The 20,321-nt window shown below is 36.7% G+C and overlaps 1 protein-coding gene across 3 annotated transcripts in view; it reads left to right on the forward strand.

Annotated features, from left to right (window-relative positions):
* Positions 1-20,321, forward strand: part of ric1 (RIC1 homolog, RAB6A GEF complex partner 1) — a 138,813-nt gene that overhangs the window by 73,463 nt on the left and 45,029 nt on the right. For all 3 annotated transcript variants that reach the window (XM_088629425.1, XM_088629428.1, XM_088629427.1), the window contains exons 3-4: positions 1,606-1,685; positions 13,665-13,772. In XM_088629425.1, coding sequence (XP_088485551.1) covers positions 1,606-1,685; positions 13,665-13,772 — 188 coding nt within the window. The remainder of the gene's footprint in view (positions 1-1,605; positions 1,686-13,664; positions 13,773-20,321) is intronic.

The raw sequence follows: 20,321 nt of genomic DNA on the forward strand, positions 1-20,321 counted from the left end.
TGTTTTCCCATTTATGTAGTGGTCAGGCTATTGTTGGCCTAGAGACAGTTTCTCCTGTCTTAGGCACTGAATTCTTGTTGGCCTCTTGGTACCATTTTTAACAAGTTTTCTCTTTGTTCAGTGGCTCGGTTTGCAGGGACAGCCTGATCTAGACATTTTTTAGGTGCCTTCCACTTCTTGATGATATATATGATTACCTTCAAATACATATGAGAGGTTTTTGAATTGTTTTTATACCATTCTTCTGATCTGTTATACAACTTTATCCCAGAGTTTTTTTTAAAGCTGCTTGGTTTTATGGTTGAATCTTTGCTTGAAATTAACTGACTGAGGGACATTACAGAGATGGGAGAATCTTGTGAACCACTATTATTGGACAGAGAGGCCAAACGGCTAATTATCTTTTACTTCTTTTTGAATGTGAATGTATAGAGACATTTGTATATATAAGAAATATTCATTGCTACTTCAGAGTGTCGTGACTGCTAGCTTTAAACCAGCAAAATGTGAAAAGTGAGCAAAGCACTGTATATACAGTATACACTTGGAGACATTAAAAACTCAACAAATGACTAATAGTGCAAATAGTATTTTTTGCCTCTCTTTAAATTGCTGGAAATGCCACAGTCCTTTTCAAAATCAAGGCTGAGAAGTAATAAGTTGGCTAACAAGAATTCTTTTTTTTTTTACCTTTGCACTGTGGAATGCGAGTATACATATATTGTGCCTCTTTCATTGTCGGCTAAGGTGGCAGTCTATCCACTACTCAATTATTAATTATAAGAATATTAACACATTAGGACCTGTGTACACTTGAAAACATAGGTGTGTAAATGTGTGACTGCTACTGTCAGTATCCTTGATATCTTTCCACTAGGTATCGACAAATACACTTTCCTACAGTTCTTTACTGAAGCTGTTGAGTCACAGAATTCGGACTTCTACTGCTATACAATATACATAATGTGTCATTTGTTTTTTTAACCCCATTTGGTGACTGATAACTAATCTACTGTTAATTGTGACTAATCCCCTTTTTAATCTTTCATTTGTTTTACTGAAGAACATTAGTTCTTCAATTTGTTTTTTTCTATATCGCATTGACTTCCTATCACTGAATTTGAGAGAATGGATGAATGAACTTGATTAATAGGCTTTCTTTTTTGTTTTTTCCCCACTCCATTTCTTTGAAGGGTGTATGTAATTTAATATATTTATCTTATTTCTGTGTTTATGAAGTGATGCTTCATAAAAACAAGAGAACTGAAAAGGGGATTTAATAACACGTCCTTTACACCCAAAAGACTTTTATAGTGGTAAACTGTTAGTCCTAAGCCCTATTACATGGCTATAGACTATATTACAAATTCTTTAGTATGAATATTTTCTGATAATATGTTATTTTTCAACAGAATTCCAGATCGTACTCTTCTTGAACGTTTTTGAGACTTTGTTGAACTGTATACATTAGATACAGTAACTTGTGCAACATGACACTACAGAAGCTCTTCCCTCTGGACCTGTTAATTTAATTAGCTGTAAAGATAAGGCTCAGCTTTAATAAATTATTATGCTCATTGTCTTTCTTTCTCCCTTTTTTTCCAGACTGCAAATGGATACATCTTGCTCTTTGAAGTTGTGGGTAATGGAGAGGACAAATACCTGTATGAGCCTGTGTATCCCAAGTGAGTCGTCTGTATACCTTTCTCCAAGTTTCCAAAGGGTTTCCGTCTACAGCAGAAATGAAACTCAGAGGCAAAAGAGGCACTTCAGGCTGCTTTAGACAACCCACTGCACACTCCTCATATATTTCCAAGACAGCTTTCAAAAGTGTTTTACCCTGTTGTTACTTAGGATACATTCTCGCTTGTTTTTTAAAACTGTGCTTAAATGTAGTAAATGGAATTCAAAGCTGTTTTATTCCACCATTAAACCATTTTTTTTTACCTTTAGTAGTTAGTGGAACAGATCTAGCCTCAAAGCTCAAAGTTTTGAAAATGTGCTTTAGTTATCTGAAATTATTGTTGAATTCTGCAAAAGCTGAAGTGTGTTTGTTCACCATTATACCAGTATACTATAGTAGCCTTCAGAGTTTGTTCTTTCTTGTCTGAACAGTGTGTGAAGGCCACTTGGTTGGAGGCTAATGTTACACCCTAGCACATTCTTATTTTGGCTAAGTTGTAATTTAATTAAATAGGGTTTTTGTAATCAACATGGTACATGATAGATATGATAGGCTTAAACGTAAAGTGCCATGGTTATGGAAAGGAGTCTTTAAAGTTTTACATAAGAATTTAGTCACCATAATGGTAGAAACAAAAAGAGTTACATGGCAAAATGTGTCTGTGTTCTTAGTGTAATATCGATACCCATACTATATGTCAACTTCATATGTCTAAATTATTTTTTTTATTTTTTAAGTTTGTAGCTTTCAAAGAACAGCTCTATTTGATAGGGTTTTACTTCCTTCTCAGTCTGTGTGTTACTCTGGGGACTATTCCACTAGCATCTGGTCTCCGGTCGTCTGGTTTCAGTACCAATTTAAATTCCCCTTCATCAAAGGGTTTTTTCAACAGGGTATATAAAATGGTTCATATATAAACTTAAACTAAACTGAAACAAAATACAAACTTTTTTAAATTTGGTTATCCTTTCATTGGAGTTTAAACGTAATTCCAGTCCATGGCATGTCTAATTGGCTCTTTGTAATTTCCTCAGCTTACACAGTTGTTAAAGGTTGAGAAACTTAGTTTTCCTGATTGGCTGCTGTTTAATGCATCATAATAAACATACAGTATGTCAGAAATTATATCACATTGAATTATATAAAGGAACAATACTTCATATTGTTTATATCGTTGGGGCAGCTGCCATGCTGAGGTGCTTGAAGCTGTTTCATGTGGAAAATGTTTTGCACACTGTCAAAATAAAATTAGCATATTTTTTCACTTTAAAAATTTAAACTTCTAAAAGTGTGCTGTTATTTAACATAGGGAAAGAAAGGCCTTTTCCCCGACTTTCCCACTTTATAAGAAGGAGCTTAGCCATGGTAGAATATGTATACATTTCAGTTTAGGTTTATATTTAAGATAAAATACATTTACATATAAAATAAATTAGATAAACAGCTCCTATAGATACATTTATGTCAGAAGACTTTCTTTGTAATGTGTGAAGGGAAAGCTCCAAATGCGATAATTTCTCTTGCAGCTCTTCTGATTTTGAATGACAGAATTGAAATAATATCACAGGTACTGTATACTGTGTGTTTTCAAGTCTTCAGAGTTTGTTCCTTGTCATCTGAGCAGTGTGCCGAGGCCACTTGGATGGAAGCTAATGTTACACCATAAAATTGCTTGTAGATCCCTTGATTTTTACTCCACAGTTAAAATAGCGCAGTCACAGATGATTTGCACATTTCCTCCTTGTCGAAGTCTGGACAGGTAGAACCCTGTGCTTAACTTGTGCTGCAGCTTTAGCTCTGACACCACTCGGTTTGAGACTGTCCCTGCTCTGGAGGTCCCTGGAGCACAGGTCCCTCGCCTCCTCGTGAGATGAAGACTTAAAAATCCTTTTTTTAAGCATTTTGACTCATTGATTTCATTTTTGCAAAATTCTTATTTGCTGATTGTGAGGGAATGACTTGAAGCTTAAAAGGAACAGAACAGCATGCACACGCTGCCAGTGTAGATGGTCAGGGATTTAATGCAATTGATATGGAACAATGTTGCATTCTCAAATATTTAACATTTTTCACAAATGACAAGAAAATTAAGAAAGTGCTTTCCTAAAATCTGGCAAATACTAGATGAGTCTAGTAGCATTAACAAAAAAGTCATGATGACATACGCTATTGCTAATATCTTTTAAACCAACATTGTGTTTTAGTCATGGATTTAAACAATCTTGAAAATTAAGAGACAAGTATCCTTAAAATATTTTTTAAAAGTTTAATTATAAAATTATTTTTGCCAATATGGTTACTTATGGTAGGGTAACATGGTGGCACAGTGGTTAACATTGCTGCCTCAAAGCTCTGAGTCCCAGGGTTCAGTTCCTGGGGTGCTGTCTGAGTGGAGTTTGCATGCTCTCCCCATGTTTTGTCTGAGTTCTCCGGTTTCTTCCCAGTCTAAAGATATACAGGTTGGTTAACTGGCTTTGTCTTATTGGGGAAAGTTGGCCCTGGTATGAGTGTGTGCGTGTTTGCTCCAGTGTGTGCCCTGGGATGGACTGGTGTTCTCTCCAGGCTGTATTCAACCATTGCTTGCAGTGATAGGGTCCAGCTCCCCTGTGGTCCTGTACTGGATACAGTTTGAAAATGAATAGATGGATTACCCACGGGATATATACAGAGCAATATCAGATAGTGAGAGATTTTCCAGATTCTGAAACCCTACAGTTCAGACAATACGTACATGAGAGTGGGAATGTTTCAAAACTAGACTAATAACACATGATTGTGGTCTTTGAAATTTATAATTAAAAAGTTTTATAAGATACCTTGTTAGCATTTCATTGACAGTAGAAATTTGAAAAATGTTTAAAATAATTAACATGGATGTTCAGCATTATGGTCCCAGTATCTCTGTTGCTTTTCATACATCCACTCTCTCCTGCTCACATTGGGCTTCAACATCTTCATCAGGTTTACAAACAACAACTTCAGTAGTACAAACGTTTTATTACCTCTGCTGGGACTTGGAGGTATCATAGGACGACTCTACATTTTTTGCTACATATTTCATAAATCCATACCTGATGTGGACATGTACATCTTTTGTGCCTACCACTATTAGCAAATGAAAAAAGTTGTCCTCAGTACTTTTGTGTTCACAATATTGAAATTATTTTGGAAATGTCTAATGAAGGTTCTGAATAATTTACTTTTGTTCTATCACAGTGCAGCTGTATGCATACTGTATGTTTTGCACGGAAATAAAGTCTCAGTCCATTTTGCTACTGCTTCTGAAATTAACTGCATTTAATCATGAATGCCAGTACACTTAGTGCAAGTTTGGACATCATTCATTTTTCCTATAGATACATTATTTTCTAAATAAACTTGTATATCAGACATAAATTCATAATCTATAACCTACTAAAATTATGCTTGTTCAAAAATCTGATATTAGATTTCAGAATGAACCATTTCACCGAATGGTTCCAAAAGAGGTAACATTCATATTTGTAAAGATTGTCAGAATTATGCTGTTTAATGAGTCTTTTTGTCTCTGATTTAGAACTACCAAGACACTAAACAAGACACTAAAGACACTAAAGCAAAACACTTTTACATTTAAGTGGATTTTTATTGTTATATATGGTATACTTTTAAAGTAATTGTAGTAATAAATACAGAACACAAAGTATTGTATTAGATGTTTTTTTTCTTTTCATCTGAAAGGTTGTTGCACACTTTTCACTTATGTTTTGGATTTAACTTGCATATTTTATTAAATGCAATTTAAAAATCACAAGCTAACTATTCAATGAAATCAACACATTTTTTTGAACCACCAACATTTTCTTAGATTTTGCTCGAAGCAGAAGCACAGAAGGCCATGCCAAAGCCTTACCTTACCCTTGAGTAAACACCACCCTTGTCTGGTAATATAACATTAAAGATAGTTTAAATATAAGGACAACCAAAGTGGCTCCATGTCTGCATGAATACTGAAATTATGGCTGAAATTCTAAGCAATATAATAACTAGGGTGGTTTTAAATTAACGTGCATGTTCTTATGTGTTAAAAATAAAGGGATTTAAAAATGTGAGTATTGAGGGTAGAATTTTATTTTTCTCTTGTTCCCGGTGTTTTGGGTTAAGCCTGTTTAAGTTGGACAAAGTTGCATTTTGTAAAGCCTCAGTATGCTAAAGAGTCTTTAGCATAGTCTCATAATTGAGATATTTGGGGCATTTTGCTTTAGTTTGAAAACAACACAGAGCTTTTCCATCCATCTTGTTCTTTTTCTGTTACACACGTTCTCTCTAAGGCATATTGCTGATCTGTACACAGTCCCCAGATTGTACTTGAAAGGGTCCTGATACAGAACAACTGTATATCTAATTATTATCATACTTCATTTTCTCTACCTCCACATGAAAATGAAGTATTAGTGCTTTTTTTAATTTACATTTCTTTAGTGTTATTACTGAAAGAGTGACCGTGGCTTCTCGGAAGAAACAACTGGATAAGAACCTTGTTGGTTGGAGTACACTCCTATCAAGCCCTTCTTATGTTCCTTTTAGAATTTGGAGCCAACTCTTTTTTTAGTTATGCAACTTTGCTATCAGTACCTGTTTTCAAATGCAAAGATGGTCATTTGTGACCCTTAACCTTGATATTCTATAACATATGGCATTTTCACATAAGAATGTGCTTTTTCCACTTTTCCACAATTCCTCTGAGAATAATAAGATGTGAAGGAGAGAAGCTTCAGTTTTCTTTTTCTCATTGTTACACTGTACAGTCTGCTCCATCATCTGACTTGGTTACTTCCACATGTATACTGCCATAGAAGATGCTGATATTTCGTGCCAGTATGACTTGACTGTCATGTTGTTAACTCCAATGATGAATTAAGTAAAAATGTTATGAACTTAGTAAGAAAAAATAAATCAGTTTAACAGGATAATAACTCTACTGTATTACCGGCCATAAGCCTCTTGAGTGGCCTTTTCTGCACATGTGAATTGCATGTAAGCCTGTAAGGCCTTCTACTTCACTGGCAAGCATAAAACCCACTCAGCATTAACAGCTTTATGCAACCAACAAAGTCAATAACAAAAACTTCATATGTTATGATGGTGAGAAAATAAAACCAAAATGTGCACAAGGCAAATAAGTAGACCTGTTCACCTTTTCACCAGTTTACCCTGTCTTTGGGAAATTTTCTCCTTGCTCGCAAGTTATGTAGGAAAAAGAAAAAAAACCCTATTAGTATTTGTTCAAAAGTTTTTTTTTTGCTTTAAACAAACTCTACACATGTAATTGAAATTCTTGGTGATTTTTGTGTGAGCTTCCAAATACACTTTTAGAGAGATACTTGAAATAGAGTTTAGAATTATTATACAGTATTTCACAGCTTAATTAATTTTTTGTTTTGAGAATTTATTTGGTAATGCAATTTATTTGAAAAATTGTAATGAATTATTACTCACTTTCTAACAATTTTAATGTTGTTTTCCTTAAAACATACATACCACACAACTTGATAAGTTATTTACAGAAACATTTGTCCTTGCAGAATTTAAGAAATTTTGCCACAGCTACCCAATTACCTAAGAAAGGCTACAAATGAGATGAGGGCATTGAACCCAACTACCCCTTTTGGTAGTGTAACTAATTAATCCAAGAATCTCATCTTGACATTTCTTTGAGAAAGTCAGGGTATTGAATTTGACAACATGGCTGGGTAGCTTGTTCCTTTCTCACCACAACCATTATATATAAAGGAATAATCTTGTTCCTCATTTTAAATGCACTTCTACTTAATTTCCACTTGTGTCATGTGTTTCATATGTCTCTGTTCAGACTTAAGAAGTACACTGTGTTCCGGACTTTTCTCTGTACTGATTCTAGAGCAGCAATGTCTTTTGTATCTTGTTGACCTAGAACTGGCTGACTGGCTTCATCTGCACATCTCATAGATATTTAAAAGATAAGTTAGAACGGATGAGCTTCACCAAGCAGTGCTGACACAATGAGCTTGGCTTCGGTTTCAGCAAGTCTGATTGATGTTTTCCTGTAGCCTGTGTAAGGAGACATTATCTGCAAGTTTGTCTGGACCATGGTATATCTATCTGGACAAGTCTAGACAGAAAGCACGCTGCAGCTGAATATTTTTCTTATAGTTAAAGATCAGCTTTGCATTTGAGGCAGCACTTCATAGTCTAAACAATAATTGGAAGATCAAAATACTCTTAATCCTTATAACCTAGTGCACCAAAGGTGTTTTGTGCACAACTAATGGATTTTTGTTTTTGTCTGTTTTATGCTTGCTTTTTTGTTTGCATTATCATTCAAATTGATACAACTTAGTTATTGTGTATCCATTATTTATTACTGTGACTTTAAGAAGTCTTCTGTTCCTATGTTATTTTAGTGTTATTGTAAGACAATGGAAGTTAAGGATAATTTCTTTAAAAGCTTAATAAGGGCATATAGCACTATGTGTTGGGGAAACCTTTAGTCTAAGTTAGTTCAAATATTTTTTTAATCCTGCAGTTTTTGCATCTTTGTGATATTTTATTCGGTTGTTTGTTTTTTTAAATAAAATATATTCTAAATTTAAATCGTCATATTTAATTTTAGTTTAAATTGGCATTTTGAACTATTTATGCATGTTATAATGGAGTTCATTTATCTGTTTATTTCAGAATGCAAGGATCAGTGAACCACTTATGAATGTAGTGGAATGAGTGAATTGTGTCTCATGACCATGGGCATTCCTGAAGTACAGTGGGGCAGTGTGCCTCGTTTGTTTCATAAAATCCCTTAGCAAAGACTGGTCCTTTATTTAAGTTTAGGAAACTCTCTAAGATGGTTATTTACAATGTTTGTTTGATAGTATTGTGGCATCAGCATAGAAAGTATTTGTTCAAGGGCAAAATGTATTCCCAAATTATCCAAGAACTGTGCATCAGAGGTGGGCTATGTATAACTAAATCAAGAAAGGCTACAGTACACTTGTAGATCCTTGTAGTGTGTGCACAAGGGTTGTATCACTTGCATCTCAGTGTGCAATTATTTTAAGTTGTTATTATTAATAATGGCTCATCCACATTTTCTTGATTTTGCATTAGTTTGGCAAATGTTTCTTTAAAAACAATAGCTTTCTTTAAAAAGTGGACTGCATCTATGGCTACATCTTCCAAACATTAGAGTAAAGATGTCATTAGCTTTTATAGAAATGTTGTGGGGAAAAATTTGTGCTTAAGTTATTGTAACATTGTAATTAGGAAAGAATGTCAATTATAGGTACTCTTTTCATTTAGACTTAAAAAACAAAGCCTCTTTTAGTTAACGGTTCTACTGTGCTACAATTCCTATTCAGGTGGTGGTATAATTTTATTAATATTAAAGCCTGTTAGGATTTGTGTTTTGTGTAATACAGTTTTCCCTAGAGTTGATCATTGTGAAAGGCATCTAAATTTAATGCTGAATTATTTGGCATTGATACTAATTTTCAATAAAATTAACAATTGTCATTCTTCATATACTTTTGCCTGCTGAATCTTTGTAGAATGTTGTGCAGTCTTAAAATTAAAATGCATTTGCTCTTAATAAGACTGGAATCCACTTGTATCGACACTTTGCTCATTTTGTTTGCAGAACAAGGCCCGTGGAGTAGTTCTACATGTTGCATATTTTATTCATTTCAGAACTCGAGTCAAAGTTAGCTTGTTAGTACATCTATAACATGTCCTCAAGACTGGAAAAATCAAAGACAATGCACCAGAACCCAAAACAATCTTCAGATAGAGTAAGTCCATAAAGACCTGGAAACTGAATCTTTTTAATCTTCCTTTCTTTGATGAGGCTGCTCAACTGCAGTAAGTGCTTCAGTGTTAACTATAGATCCACAAAGATTTTCTTTGCTCTGTTGCCAAATCTTGATCGATTCCCTTTCCTGTCTTGCTGAGATGCAGTTTTATTGAAAGTTAAACAAGTTTGAGTGTAGCAGGTACAGAAAGCTGTTCCTGACCAGGGTTAAGCTATAACCTCTGAACAACCATTCATCTAGTTCCTTGGAAGTATTCACCACATTGCAAAGTTTCCATATTTTGTTGAATATTAAAACATTTTACTAGTAATATTATTTTATTCTTAACAGTTTATCTGGAAGACTCTGGAATTTTTTATATCAACTACACCTCTTTTGCCTTTTATAGATAATTCTGTCACTTTTCTCAGTACTTCTGAATAAAATGCTGACCTACACATTATCCCACAGATTTGATTGTTTTGTTTCCTTCCTGTATTAGTAAAGCAGCATAGAGACTTGCCGCACTCCTGCCTGAGTTTCAATAAATGCTGTCTGCACTCTCCTTCTTCCAGCCTCCCCAAGGCCAAACCACTGTGCTTAACCGCTGCGTCAAAATGGCATCCATTGTAAGGTTTCAGAAAAATGCAAAGATTATCAAGTTATTTTTAAGTCAAAATGGATTTTTATGAACTTTCTCATTATGGTTTGATGTAAGAGATTGTCAAATGTGTATAATTGTTCCCCCTTCATAACAGAGCTGGCTTAACATTTCAGTAAGTTGCACATCGACTCTTTTAATGATTGTCTTTAAAAAGTGTTACTTTCAAGTGGAAACCCAACCCTGCCAGCCTGCACTAAGTACTGTGATGAGCGAAGCTGACGCAAATCTGTGATTTCGTATGGCTGTGTGGGTGCTGAGTATTCCTGCGGGGGTTGTTCAGAAGGATGGCCAGTTCCTTTAGGAATAGGGGTTCTGAATTTGACAGCACGTCTAACAGGCTGGATGAAGTCTGGTATTCTCTATTAGAGAACTGTTTCTGCTTTTATTATGCGAAGAACCATGTATTGAAGTCTGTATCTTAAAGCTGTACTCTGTATTTTGACCAGTCAGGAGTAATCTGACATCTGTCTCAAGTCTTTTTTTTTTTAAACACTAAAAAATTCCTGGGTGGTTTTTAAAAATTGGACTGTGAAACATTTAGGAAATAGTATACAATATTTTACGTCAGTGGTTCTCAAACTTTTTGGACCAAGTACCACCCCTAATCCAACTAAAGCATCCAAGTACCACCTCCAAGTCATCATCTCATAGGAACCCCAGAAATTCTCAATGACCAACATGTGCGCGCGTGCACACACACTCACACATACATATAATAAATATTATAATAATAAACTTTATTTGATATAGCGCCTTTAAAGGTGGCTTCTCAAAGTGTTTTACAGAAAAAAAAACATTAACAACAACTAATAAAAAAGTTCCATTTCAGCGAGAGGGGTGAGCCTGTTAAGTTGAGCAAAGCAGATGTGAATTAATTTTTCGAGCCTTGATACAATTCACCACGGAGTCTAACAGATATTAAATCGTCAGGCATTTTCTTGATGGCAAAGTTCTTGCGGTGGATGTTGTAATGCGTACATTAATTTCTGGAGCAACCTCTCTATTTCGTGCAACTACACCGTTATGTCGGCTTGTCATTGCTCTAGCACCGTCTGTACAAACTCAGACACATTTTAACCAGTCGAGGCCATTCTCTTCGATAAATTCATTCAGAAGCTGAAATATGTGCTCTCCTGTAGTTCCTGTTGGTAGCGGTTTACAGAACAAAAAGTCTTCATGGGACATGCCCTCAAACTCGTATCTAACGTAAACGAGCAAATTGGCCAAATCGACTACAGACTCATCTAATTGCAGTGAAAAACATCTGCTCATCTTAACGCGCTCTATCAGTGTACTTTTGATATAATCCTTCATTTCAATAATTCTATGAATGACTGTGTCTTTCAGGGGGAGGGGGGCAGCAGGTCGAGCTGTTTAGCAGCTTTTTCTCTACACATAATACGTGTCAGCACTTTTGCCAACGGTAAATAAGGTTCTTCAAAAATAGTGTAGCTTACCTGCTTTAGCAATACGCGAGCTTGCATTTTTCCGCGTTTCCCTTTTTATTTCCGTATTTATTTAAAGTTTTTATTTCATGCGCATGGGAGCGAAACACAGAGACGCTCGGTGTATTTTTCTCAAATTAGAACAGTTCTTAAATATTTTTCTGTTATCCCGCTTTCGTGTGCTCACAAGATTACCTGCAATCGTAGCACGTATTTCTATGCATTCCTGTGTTTAGAACGTTGGCATAGTTCCAAAATCACGCACATTCTCCTTTCTCCCTATTTGCTGGAGATACAGTAGCTTTTTTTAAATACAATTGGTCACTTGCATCCATAGCACGCATTCCTATAGAGTGGTATAGAATTACAGAGTATCTCTTGTGTCCACTGAAGTATTAGCGCGCACTGTATCGTAGTACATAGGCTGCGTATTCGACACGTATTAAAATACAAAATATGAAAACCCGTCCCGATTTTTCAGCGCACACGACACAGTTCCAGGGTCATTTGGCGTGCCACTTGGCGGCACTCCACGTACCACTGCCGGTACGCGTACCACAGTTTGAGAACCACTGTTTTACGTGATACATGAGCTCATCTTAAGGTTAGTATCTGTGATCTTGTAAGGTAAAGAAAGCTCTCCGAACTTTCAGGATTTGCCATTTGAAATCTGTTCGCATTAGGATTACATGGATTTAGGATGGCCAGCGGCCATATCACCCTGCAACTCACAACTGGCAACCCACTGAAGCTAAGCAGGTGTGAGCCTGGTCAGTACCTGGATGAGAGACATCCTGGGAGAAATTTAGGTTGCTGCTGGAAGAGGTGTTAGTGGGTCCAGCAGGGGGCACTCACCCTGCGGCCTATGTTAATCCTAATGCCCCAGTATAGTGACGAGGAAACTATACTGTAAAAAGGCGCCGTCCTTCAGATGAGACGTAAAACTAAGGTCCTGACTCTCTGTGGTCATTAAAAATGCCAGGGCGTTTCTCGAAAAGAGTAGGGGTGAAACCCCGGCATCCTGGCCAAATTTCCCATTGTCACTTACCAATAATGGCCTCCTAATAAATCCCCATCAATGAATTGGCTTCATTACTATGCTCTCCTCCCCACTGAGAGCTGGTATATGGTGAGTGTTCTGGCGCACTATGGCTGCAGTCGCATCATCAAGGTGGATGCTGCACATTGGTGGTGGTGGAGGGGAGTCCCCATTACCTGTGAAGCGCTTTGAGTGTACAGAATAGCACCATACAAGTGTAAGCAATTATTATTATTTAGTGAATTTCCCTGGACACATTCAAATCAAAATTATTCATGCACCAATGTTTGAGTGGCCACATTTATCAGGATAAAAAATAAACTTGACAAGCTGTTAGATAATCAAAATTACCTCTGTGTGCATTATGGAAGGCTCAGTATCAATGAAGTATACATTTTAGTTGACAACAGCTTTTTCAGCCTTTTGCATTTGCTCCTGTCAAGTAAATATAAGTTTATTTAGAGTGCATTCTGAGTGCTACATTTTAGCATTTATTTCAGAGCAGGCACAGGCCATCTTTAAGTGTGTGCTGTGTATTTTCTTTAGTTTTTAAAACACATTCAAGACTCTTATCAGTCAATTTCTTAATTTGTGTGTTTTAGATCACTCTTATTAGAACTCTTCAATATCACCTGCATAGATGCAATCCAGTCCCATCAGTACTTTTCTCACACAGTACACAGTACCTGTAAAGGCTTTGTTTTTGCAGACAGAACAGGTTGAACTTTGGTTTATAACATTTACACTAAAGGACATTAAATTATTGTTACTTATTCTTTTACTACTTGATGTTATGCAATCACCATCTTGAAATACATACCATAGTGAATTCATTATCTGAATGTCTGTGAACTGCTAAAGCTTTGAGAGACCATTGTTTTTCTCTTGCATATTGATGTTCTTTGCAGTTTACTTATTTGATCATGGTAGTGCTGCACATGGCAGTCATTTAGCTCATTGTTGCCAGTGAAGGCATGAATTAGCCTAAATAACTGGATTCCATTCTAATCGTCATTTTTATTTGCTTCAGAGGAAGTCCTCGTGTGAAGGTCACCCCTGGCTACAAAGAGGAACAGTGTGCTCCTGCTCTGAGCTTGGAGATGAAAAGGCCTGTAGACTTGGAAGCTCCTATCACAAGGTGAGATTTAATGCACTTTAATGCAGTACAGATCATCTGAGAATACAAGGTGCAACTGTTTAAAACTACTTTTTCATCATTGAATTTGTTTCTCTCACAAAGACTACAACTTGCAGGAAACTACAACTATGCAGTAATTCAATAGCTGTGAAAACCTTCAAATGCTGTTTCAAGTTATAAAAACACTGTAAAGCCAAATCTTCATCATCCATTCATTTTCTAACCGCTTGATCCATTTCAAAGTCACAGGAGAGCCAGGGTCTATCCCGACAAGAAAACCGTGCAAGGCAGGATACATCCTGGATGGGAAACACAAACACACACTCACACCGTGGCCAATCTTCCCAGAATCCAATTAACCTACCTACATGAAACCCACATGACCATGAGAGAGCATACAAACTCCACACAGATAGCACCCCAGGTCTGGAATTGAACCCAGGGACCCAGGGCTGTGAGGCAGCACTGCTGACCACTTTGCCACCGTGTCACTCTAAAACCTCTTCAGTAAAATAAAAAAACAGCAACACCTTTTCTTGAATGCCTGCCACCTGAAAAATTGAGATTTAATTTTTTATGAGGAACATTTGGTATCTGTTACTGCTGTGGATTGTTAAAAGAACTCTGACAAATTAAACAAGATCTACCTTTTCTAAATTCATGGTGACAATTCCTAAAAATCCTGTTGACATGCAGATGATTTCCTAGTTTAGTTCTAATTATTGTTAACAAACACATGCTTTAGACATACTACAAAACATATTGGTCAATAATTACTTGGTTTGGTTTTGACACCTTTTTTCGCACCTTACTGAAAAAAAATATTCTGGCCTATATTGCCATATTTATGTCTTTCTCAGCCATTCTTATAATGTAAGATAAGATCACTTTTATTAGCCATATACAATTTCTTGCATTAGGAATTTGTAATTTTGCATACCCCAGCTTGCTCTCCATGAGACATACAGGCACACAGGAGGGGAGAGAGAAGCTTGGGGTCAGAGCGCAGGGTCAGCCATTTATACGGCGCCCCTGGAACAGATGGGGTTAAGGGCCGGCCACGGGATTTGAACCGGCAACCTTCCGGTCGTTATTTTCTGAACTGTCGTTATTTTTAATCATTTTATAAATTGCTTTGTTTTTTATTTATTAAATTATTTGGATCACTGCTAGCCTTTGTTTTCTTAGAATGCATTCTGTTTTTCAAACAGAATATCTTTAAAGTTTTGCAATCTCTAAGGAATCCATATCCATCTTGTTTTCCATCTCTTAATCTCTGGCTCATTCCTTCGCAGTCTGCTTTCCTGAAATAGTAGACCTTTGTTGTGGATATTTTGATCACAGCTCCATAATGTTTCTCTCTCCTCTGTTTTTCTCACCATCTTGAAAGTGATCTTCCTTAAATATTTGAAAACATTGTCAGGCATTTGTTCAAGTCAGTGTTCTGACAAATTTAGCAATCAAGCAGTTGTTACCCATATCTACCATTTCAGTCACTGTGAGAGAAAGTTCTTCAGCATACCCTGTACTCAGCCACGTGTTGTGTTCCTGGATTAGTATTAACAGTTACTAATCTTTGCAAGTTGTAGAAAGAGTTCCTGGGAAAAAAAATGATTTAGGCCTCGTCAGCATTTTTTAGTAGATTTGTGAATCTGTTTGATATGGAATGAGTGATATATTTGTTTTCTAAAATAAACAACCGCTACATCTTCACCTGCCTTTGCCTAGGATCTTGTCAACTCTTTGGACAATATTAGTCACCACAGTTCCAAGAAAAAAGTATACTGTTGTTCTCTCTGGTTAATTGAACATCTTTTCCATGTTCCTTGTTCTCATTTGAGTGCCATTATTGCTGGGGCACTGACTTTTGGCTCCCTCCTCTATACGATCCATCCTATGGCTTGTGGCTGAAAGACCACTTGGAGTCATCCAAAGATATATGAACATCTTCTAAAGCAAAATGACGATTGTTTCTTGTCATGCTGTATATAAGAATGCATATCTCAATTCTATAAAGAGTCTCTAGAGAACCATTCTTTATCTCACCCAACCCATGTTCAACAAGATGATAACCAAAGCTGCTGCTTTCTGACTTGGCACTATGGCCTGTTTTCTTGACCAGTCTGGTCTAAATACATGTATCCAGGGTTAGGAGATTAATTTTATATACCCATCTTGCACTTGGGCTGTCTTTAAAAAAATAGGAGCATACTCTGTCATTCACAATCGTTTTCCTTACCACAAGGTGACGTTTCTCATTGCACTTGGAGTTTGGAGTGGTGATATGGCACTGTATTACTATTACTATACCACTAAGTCTTTTACTGTTACCGATTGTTCTATGTAAGATAAGAAAAAAAACTCAACCTCAAACCTCATCTCTTGCATGGTGAAGTTGGAATATCTTGGCACTTCTGCTTGAAGGCTATTCTGTTGATACTTAGATAGGAATACAGAGTAGTTGAAACAGAAAATATTGTTGTACATTTTGTCATAAAGGTTAAAAGGTAGTACCACCTGGCACATTTTAAGAGCTATTCCAAATGCAAAGAGGCTTTAGCAGCTTTTCATGGACTTTTGATGAGGTTTAGCATCTGTGAGGTGAAGACACTGAAGTGATCTTTAGAGATAAATTAACTTCAAATTTTAATTATGAATTATAAATTGCAAAACATAGCAATTATGTCTTGAAGACATGTGAACAAGAGCAATGCAAGGTATTGTCATTTATAGACAAAATAAATTGCCAGTCTTATTTTGCTAGAGTCTAACTTCATCTGGAAGTTTAAATTAGTCTGCGTCTGGTAATTTTTTTCTCATCTTAATCATTGCTTTGGGTTTTTTTGAATGTTTTTTTGGAATAAATTGCCTGTCTGTCTTTGCAAATTTTTGCCTTATTAGCACAACAGAGTTTTGCAAGTAGGAGCCAATTGATGTGCAGGTTTTGACATGTTTTCTAATATAATAACTTAAACAGATGGTCATGTCTGAGGCAGTACACTGAAATGGATGCTGCATAATTGGCAGAAATATAGCAATTATGTTTTAAAGTCATGTAAACAAGAACAATTCAAGGTATTCTCATTCATGGACTAAATAAATTGTCAGGTTTTCTTTTGCCAGAGTCTCACTGCATCTAGCTGCAAAGGAACAAAGAGGGCAGGGATCCCAGTCCTAGTCCTTCAGGGCCTGTGTATAGGTTTATAGGAATTAGTATATTATTAGCATAATTGTACTAGTTAACAGCCACTCCCAGCTGTTCAGGTGTTGGTGCTTTTTAAAAGACCTAGAAAATATGCAAAGAGGTTTTCTTCAGGTCCAACAGCCCTCCAGAACTAGAGGTTGCTTCCACATTGAAGAGTAAAAAGCAATGATAAAGCACTACTGAATGTAGTCCTACACTCTCCCTCATTCCCCCACACACCTGAATAACATTTCTTTTTTTTCTTTTGAGCATGAAACTAACCTCTACATCTTGAAATGTCATCGAGAAATTTAATCTGAAGTCTGATTCCTGCAGACTTTCACAGGAAGATCAGGCAAATGTCAGCATGGATATCTCTTCTATCAACAAAATAATCAGTGTCTGAGTCGGTTTACCACTTTGTTGTTAGCTCATTTGTTTACCACCATTAACCTGTTCTGATAAGTTGACATTATACAGTACAAGTAAATGATAAGTACAAGATATCATTTTAGACAAGATTTTTTATTTCTTATCTCTGCTTGAAATATGCAAGACACGCAAGCTAACTTTCTTCAGATTTGTTATTGATATTTTTGGTAAACTTTTTTCCATGTTCCAGGTTATATAGATTTTGATCTACTGACCTTAGTCCTGGATAGGGGCTTTGTTTAATCTAATAGAGGCTTTTAATACCTTTAAAAAAAACATCACAGTCATTTTTCATATATTAGGTCTTGCAGAATTATAGTGTAATTATAGACCTACTGATTTCATTAATGGAACAATTTTTTCAATGGATGATAAATTGTTAAATTCTTGGTTATGAAGACCTTATATTTGTTGATCTCTGCAGGTTTGGTTTCACTTGTTCTGATTTGTCTTAATTCTGAACACTTATTAACTCTCTGAGCATGTTATGAACAGTAATAGTCAGTTTTGATGTGGTAGTAGTTCAGGTGGGTAGCTGCGTCAGCATGCTTAGGTTGCAAAGGAACAAGTAATAGGTTTATTCCATGCTGAAAAAAAGAAGAAAGAGAACACAACGTTTCGGCCGTGGAGCCTTCTTCAGGTGTGAGAGAGACAGGGCAGTAGGCAAAGGTAAAGTAGCGGGAGAACAAAGGTTGAGAGGGAGGAGGAGTGAGAGGCGGGAGCAGGAGACAGAAAGAGAGGCCAATCAAGAGGTGTGAAGTCAGAATGGGTGCAGAGAGGTGTGAAATGAAACTTCCAATGAATGGAGAAAATTTAAAAGAACAGTAATCTGTCGTTAAGGGAAGGGAGAATGTGTGATCCTAGCTGCAGAATAATTTTAGTTTCGGTGGTCTTTCTGATGTATGAGTTCGGAAAACCGTCTTTGAGAACACAGACGGAGAGATTAGAGTGGTCGTGGCCGTCAGAGGTGAAATGAGAAACAATGGGCTTGGAGAGATCTTTAATCTTCACAGCCCTGACGTGTTCTCTGAAGCGGTCTCCGAGTCTCCTTCCTGTTTCCCCAATGTAGATGGCTGGGCATTTACTGCAAGAGATACAGTAAATAAGGTTGCTGGAGGTACAAGATGCTGTCTGGGTGATCCGGAATTGTCCTGTGGGGGCCTTGAATGAGTGTGGTGGTGGCTGTGTACTAGCAGGTGATACAGCGAGCTCTTTTGCAAGGGAAAGTGCCTGGTGTGGATGGTTGCTGAGGGCGGTCGAGGGAGCTGTGAACAAGGAGGTTACGCAGATTAGGTGGTCGGCGATATGAGATGATAGGGCGATCAGAAAAGAGGGCCCCAATGGAGGGATCATCCTGTAGGATGGAAAAGTTCTGGTTAATGGTCCTGGGGATAAGAAGTGTGGACATAGGACAAAAGAGCTCGCTGTATCACCTGCAAGTACACAGCCACCACCACACTGTCCCCTGTCCCCTGCTCCCGCCTCTCACTCCTCCTCCCTCTCAACCTTTGTTCTCCCGCTACTTTACCTTTGCCTACTGCCCTGTCTCTCTCAGTTTTGATGTGGTTAAATATACTTATTTGTTTTTAATGCTTCTCAGTATGGTTATGGAACCATGTGCTATGATGCTTGAGAAATGTTTACTGTTTTCAGTGCCGTTTTTATCCCACTGCCTGTATTAGACAGTGTAACTTCACATATATTATGTTAATATTCATATATGGCAAGTTGATTCTTTATTCTGCTTTGCACAACACAGGCATTGCACTTTCAGATGTGCCTGCCTCACAGTTTTATTTTTCTTGTTTTCTTATTTTTACTTTTTTCCTACTATATTTATTTTTTGTATTTACTTCATTACTGGATATTTTCTGAGTTGGCACTTCTATTGTGGGTGAATGTGTAATTAGCACACTTATAACAAGTATAAAAATAATTGTTATCCTGATAGATGAGTACGTAAAAACACATCTTTACGTTTGTACTTCTGAAAGTGTTCCATTATTCAAGGCAGACTTGTACCTCTCTTGATCTGTTTTTCATGTGAGGCACATAGGTGACATTATGTAAATATAATTCCAATATTGAAGTGCTCTTCCATGTTTTTGCTTTAATCATAGTACCATAACAAGCTTTGTTTTTGTGCCTTCTCTTTATTCTTTTTAGGTGTTGTGCTGGATAGTAGTCCTTAACAATTTTGAAAGCATATTTTAGAGGCTGATAGCTGATAGCTTATTGCCTATTTCTTCCTCTAGAGTCTATATATTGACAATGAAACTGCCATCTACATTTATATCCTATTTTTATTCACAAGTCTTTTAGTACTGTAGGTTGAAAAAGACGTTGTTCAAGGATCCCTTTATCTTACCTATCTGATGTGCTGGTTCTGGAGGCTTCTGCACAATAACTTAGGTTCTCTGATTTTACCCCCACTTTGGCTGTATTATTGCAGTATTCTCCTACCTGTATGCTTAAGCAGTAATATAGGCTTAACATTGCTTTCTAAAAACACTTTGTGTGTGACTGTAGTGTCTGCAGAAAACCTTATTGACTGTTAGATTGAAGGTTTCAGTAAGCCAAGAATCAGTGAAAGGGAGAAGAAGGAATATCATTCTCACCCCCGATCACTCTGAACATCATTTCTTCCCCGATGTGGACTGTGAACTCATTAATCAGTACTGTAAAACTGGGTCAATACCGACAATGAAATGTATGCTTTGAAGATGAGGGTTAGGGTAAAATGTTTTGGCCAAAACCACAGACCATATTACAGAGTAACATAGCCATTTAAAACTATTAAATTCTCTACTAATGTTTTTATTAGTAAGCCAGCAGCCATATCACCCTGCAACTCACAACTGGCAACCCACTGAAGCTAAGCAGGTGTGAGCCTGGTCAGTACCTGGATGGGAGACCTCCTGGGAAAAACTAAG

Source organism: Lepisosteus platostomus, chromosome 4 (genome assembly GCF_059453375.1).
Source record: "Lepisosteus platostomus isolate fLepPlt1 chromosome 4, fLepPlt1.hap1, whole genome shotgun sequence".
In the NCBI taxonomy this organism is placed as follows: domain Eukaryota; kingdom Metazoa; phylum Chordata; class Actinopteri; order Semionotiformes; family Lepisosteidae; genus Lepisosteus; species Lepisosteus platostomus.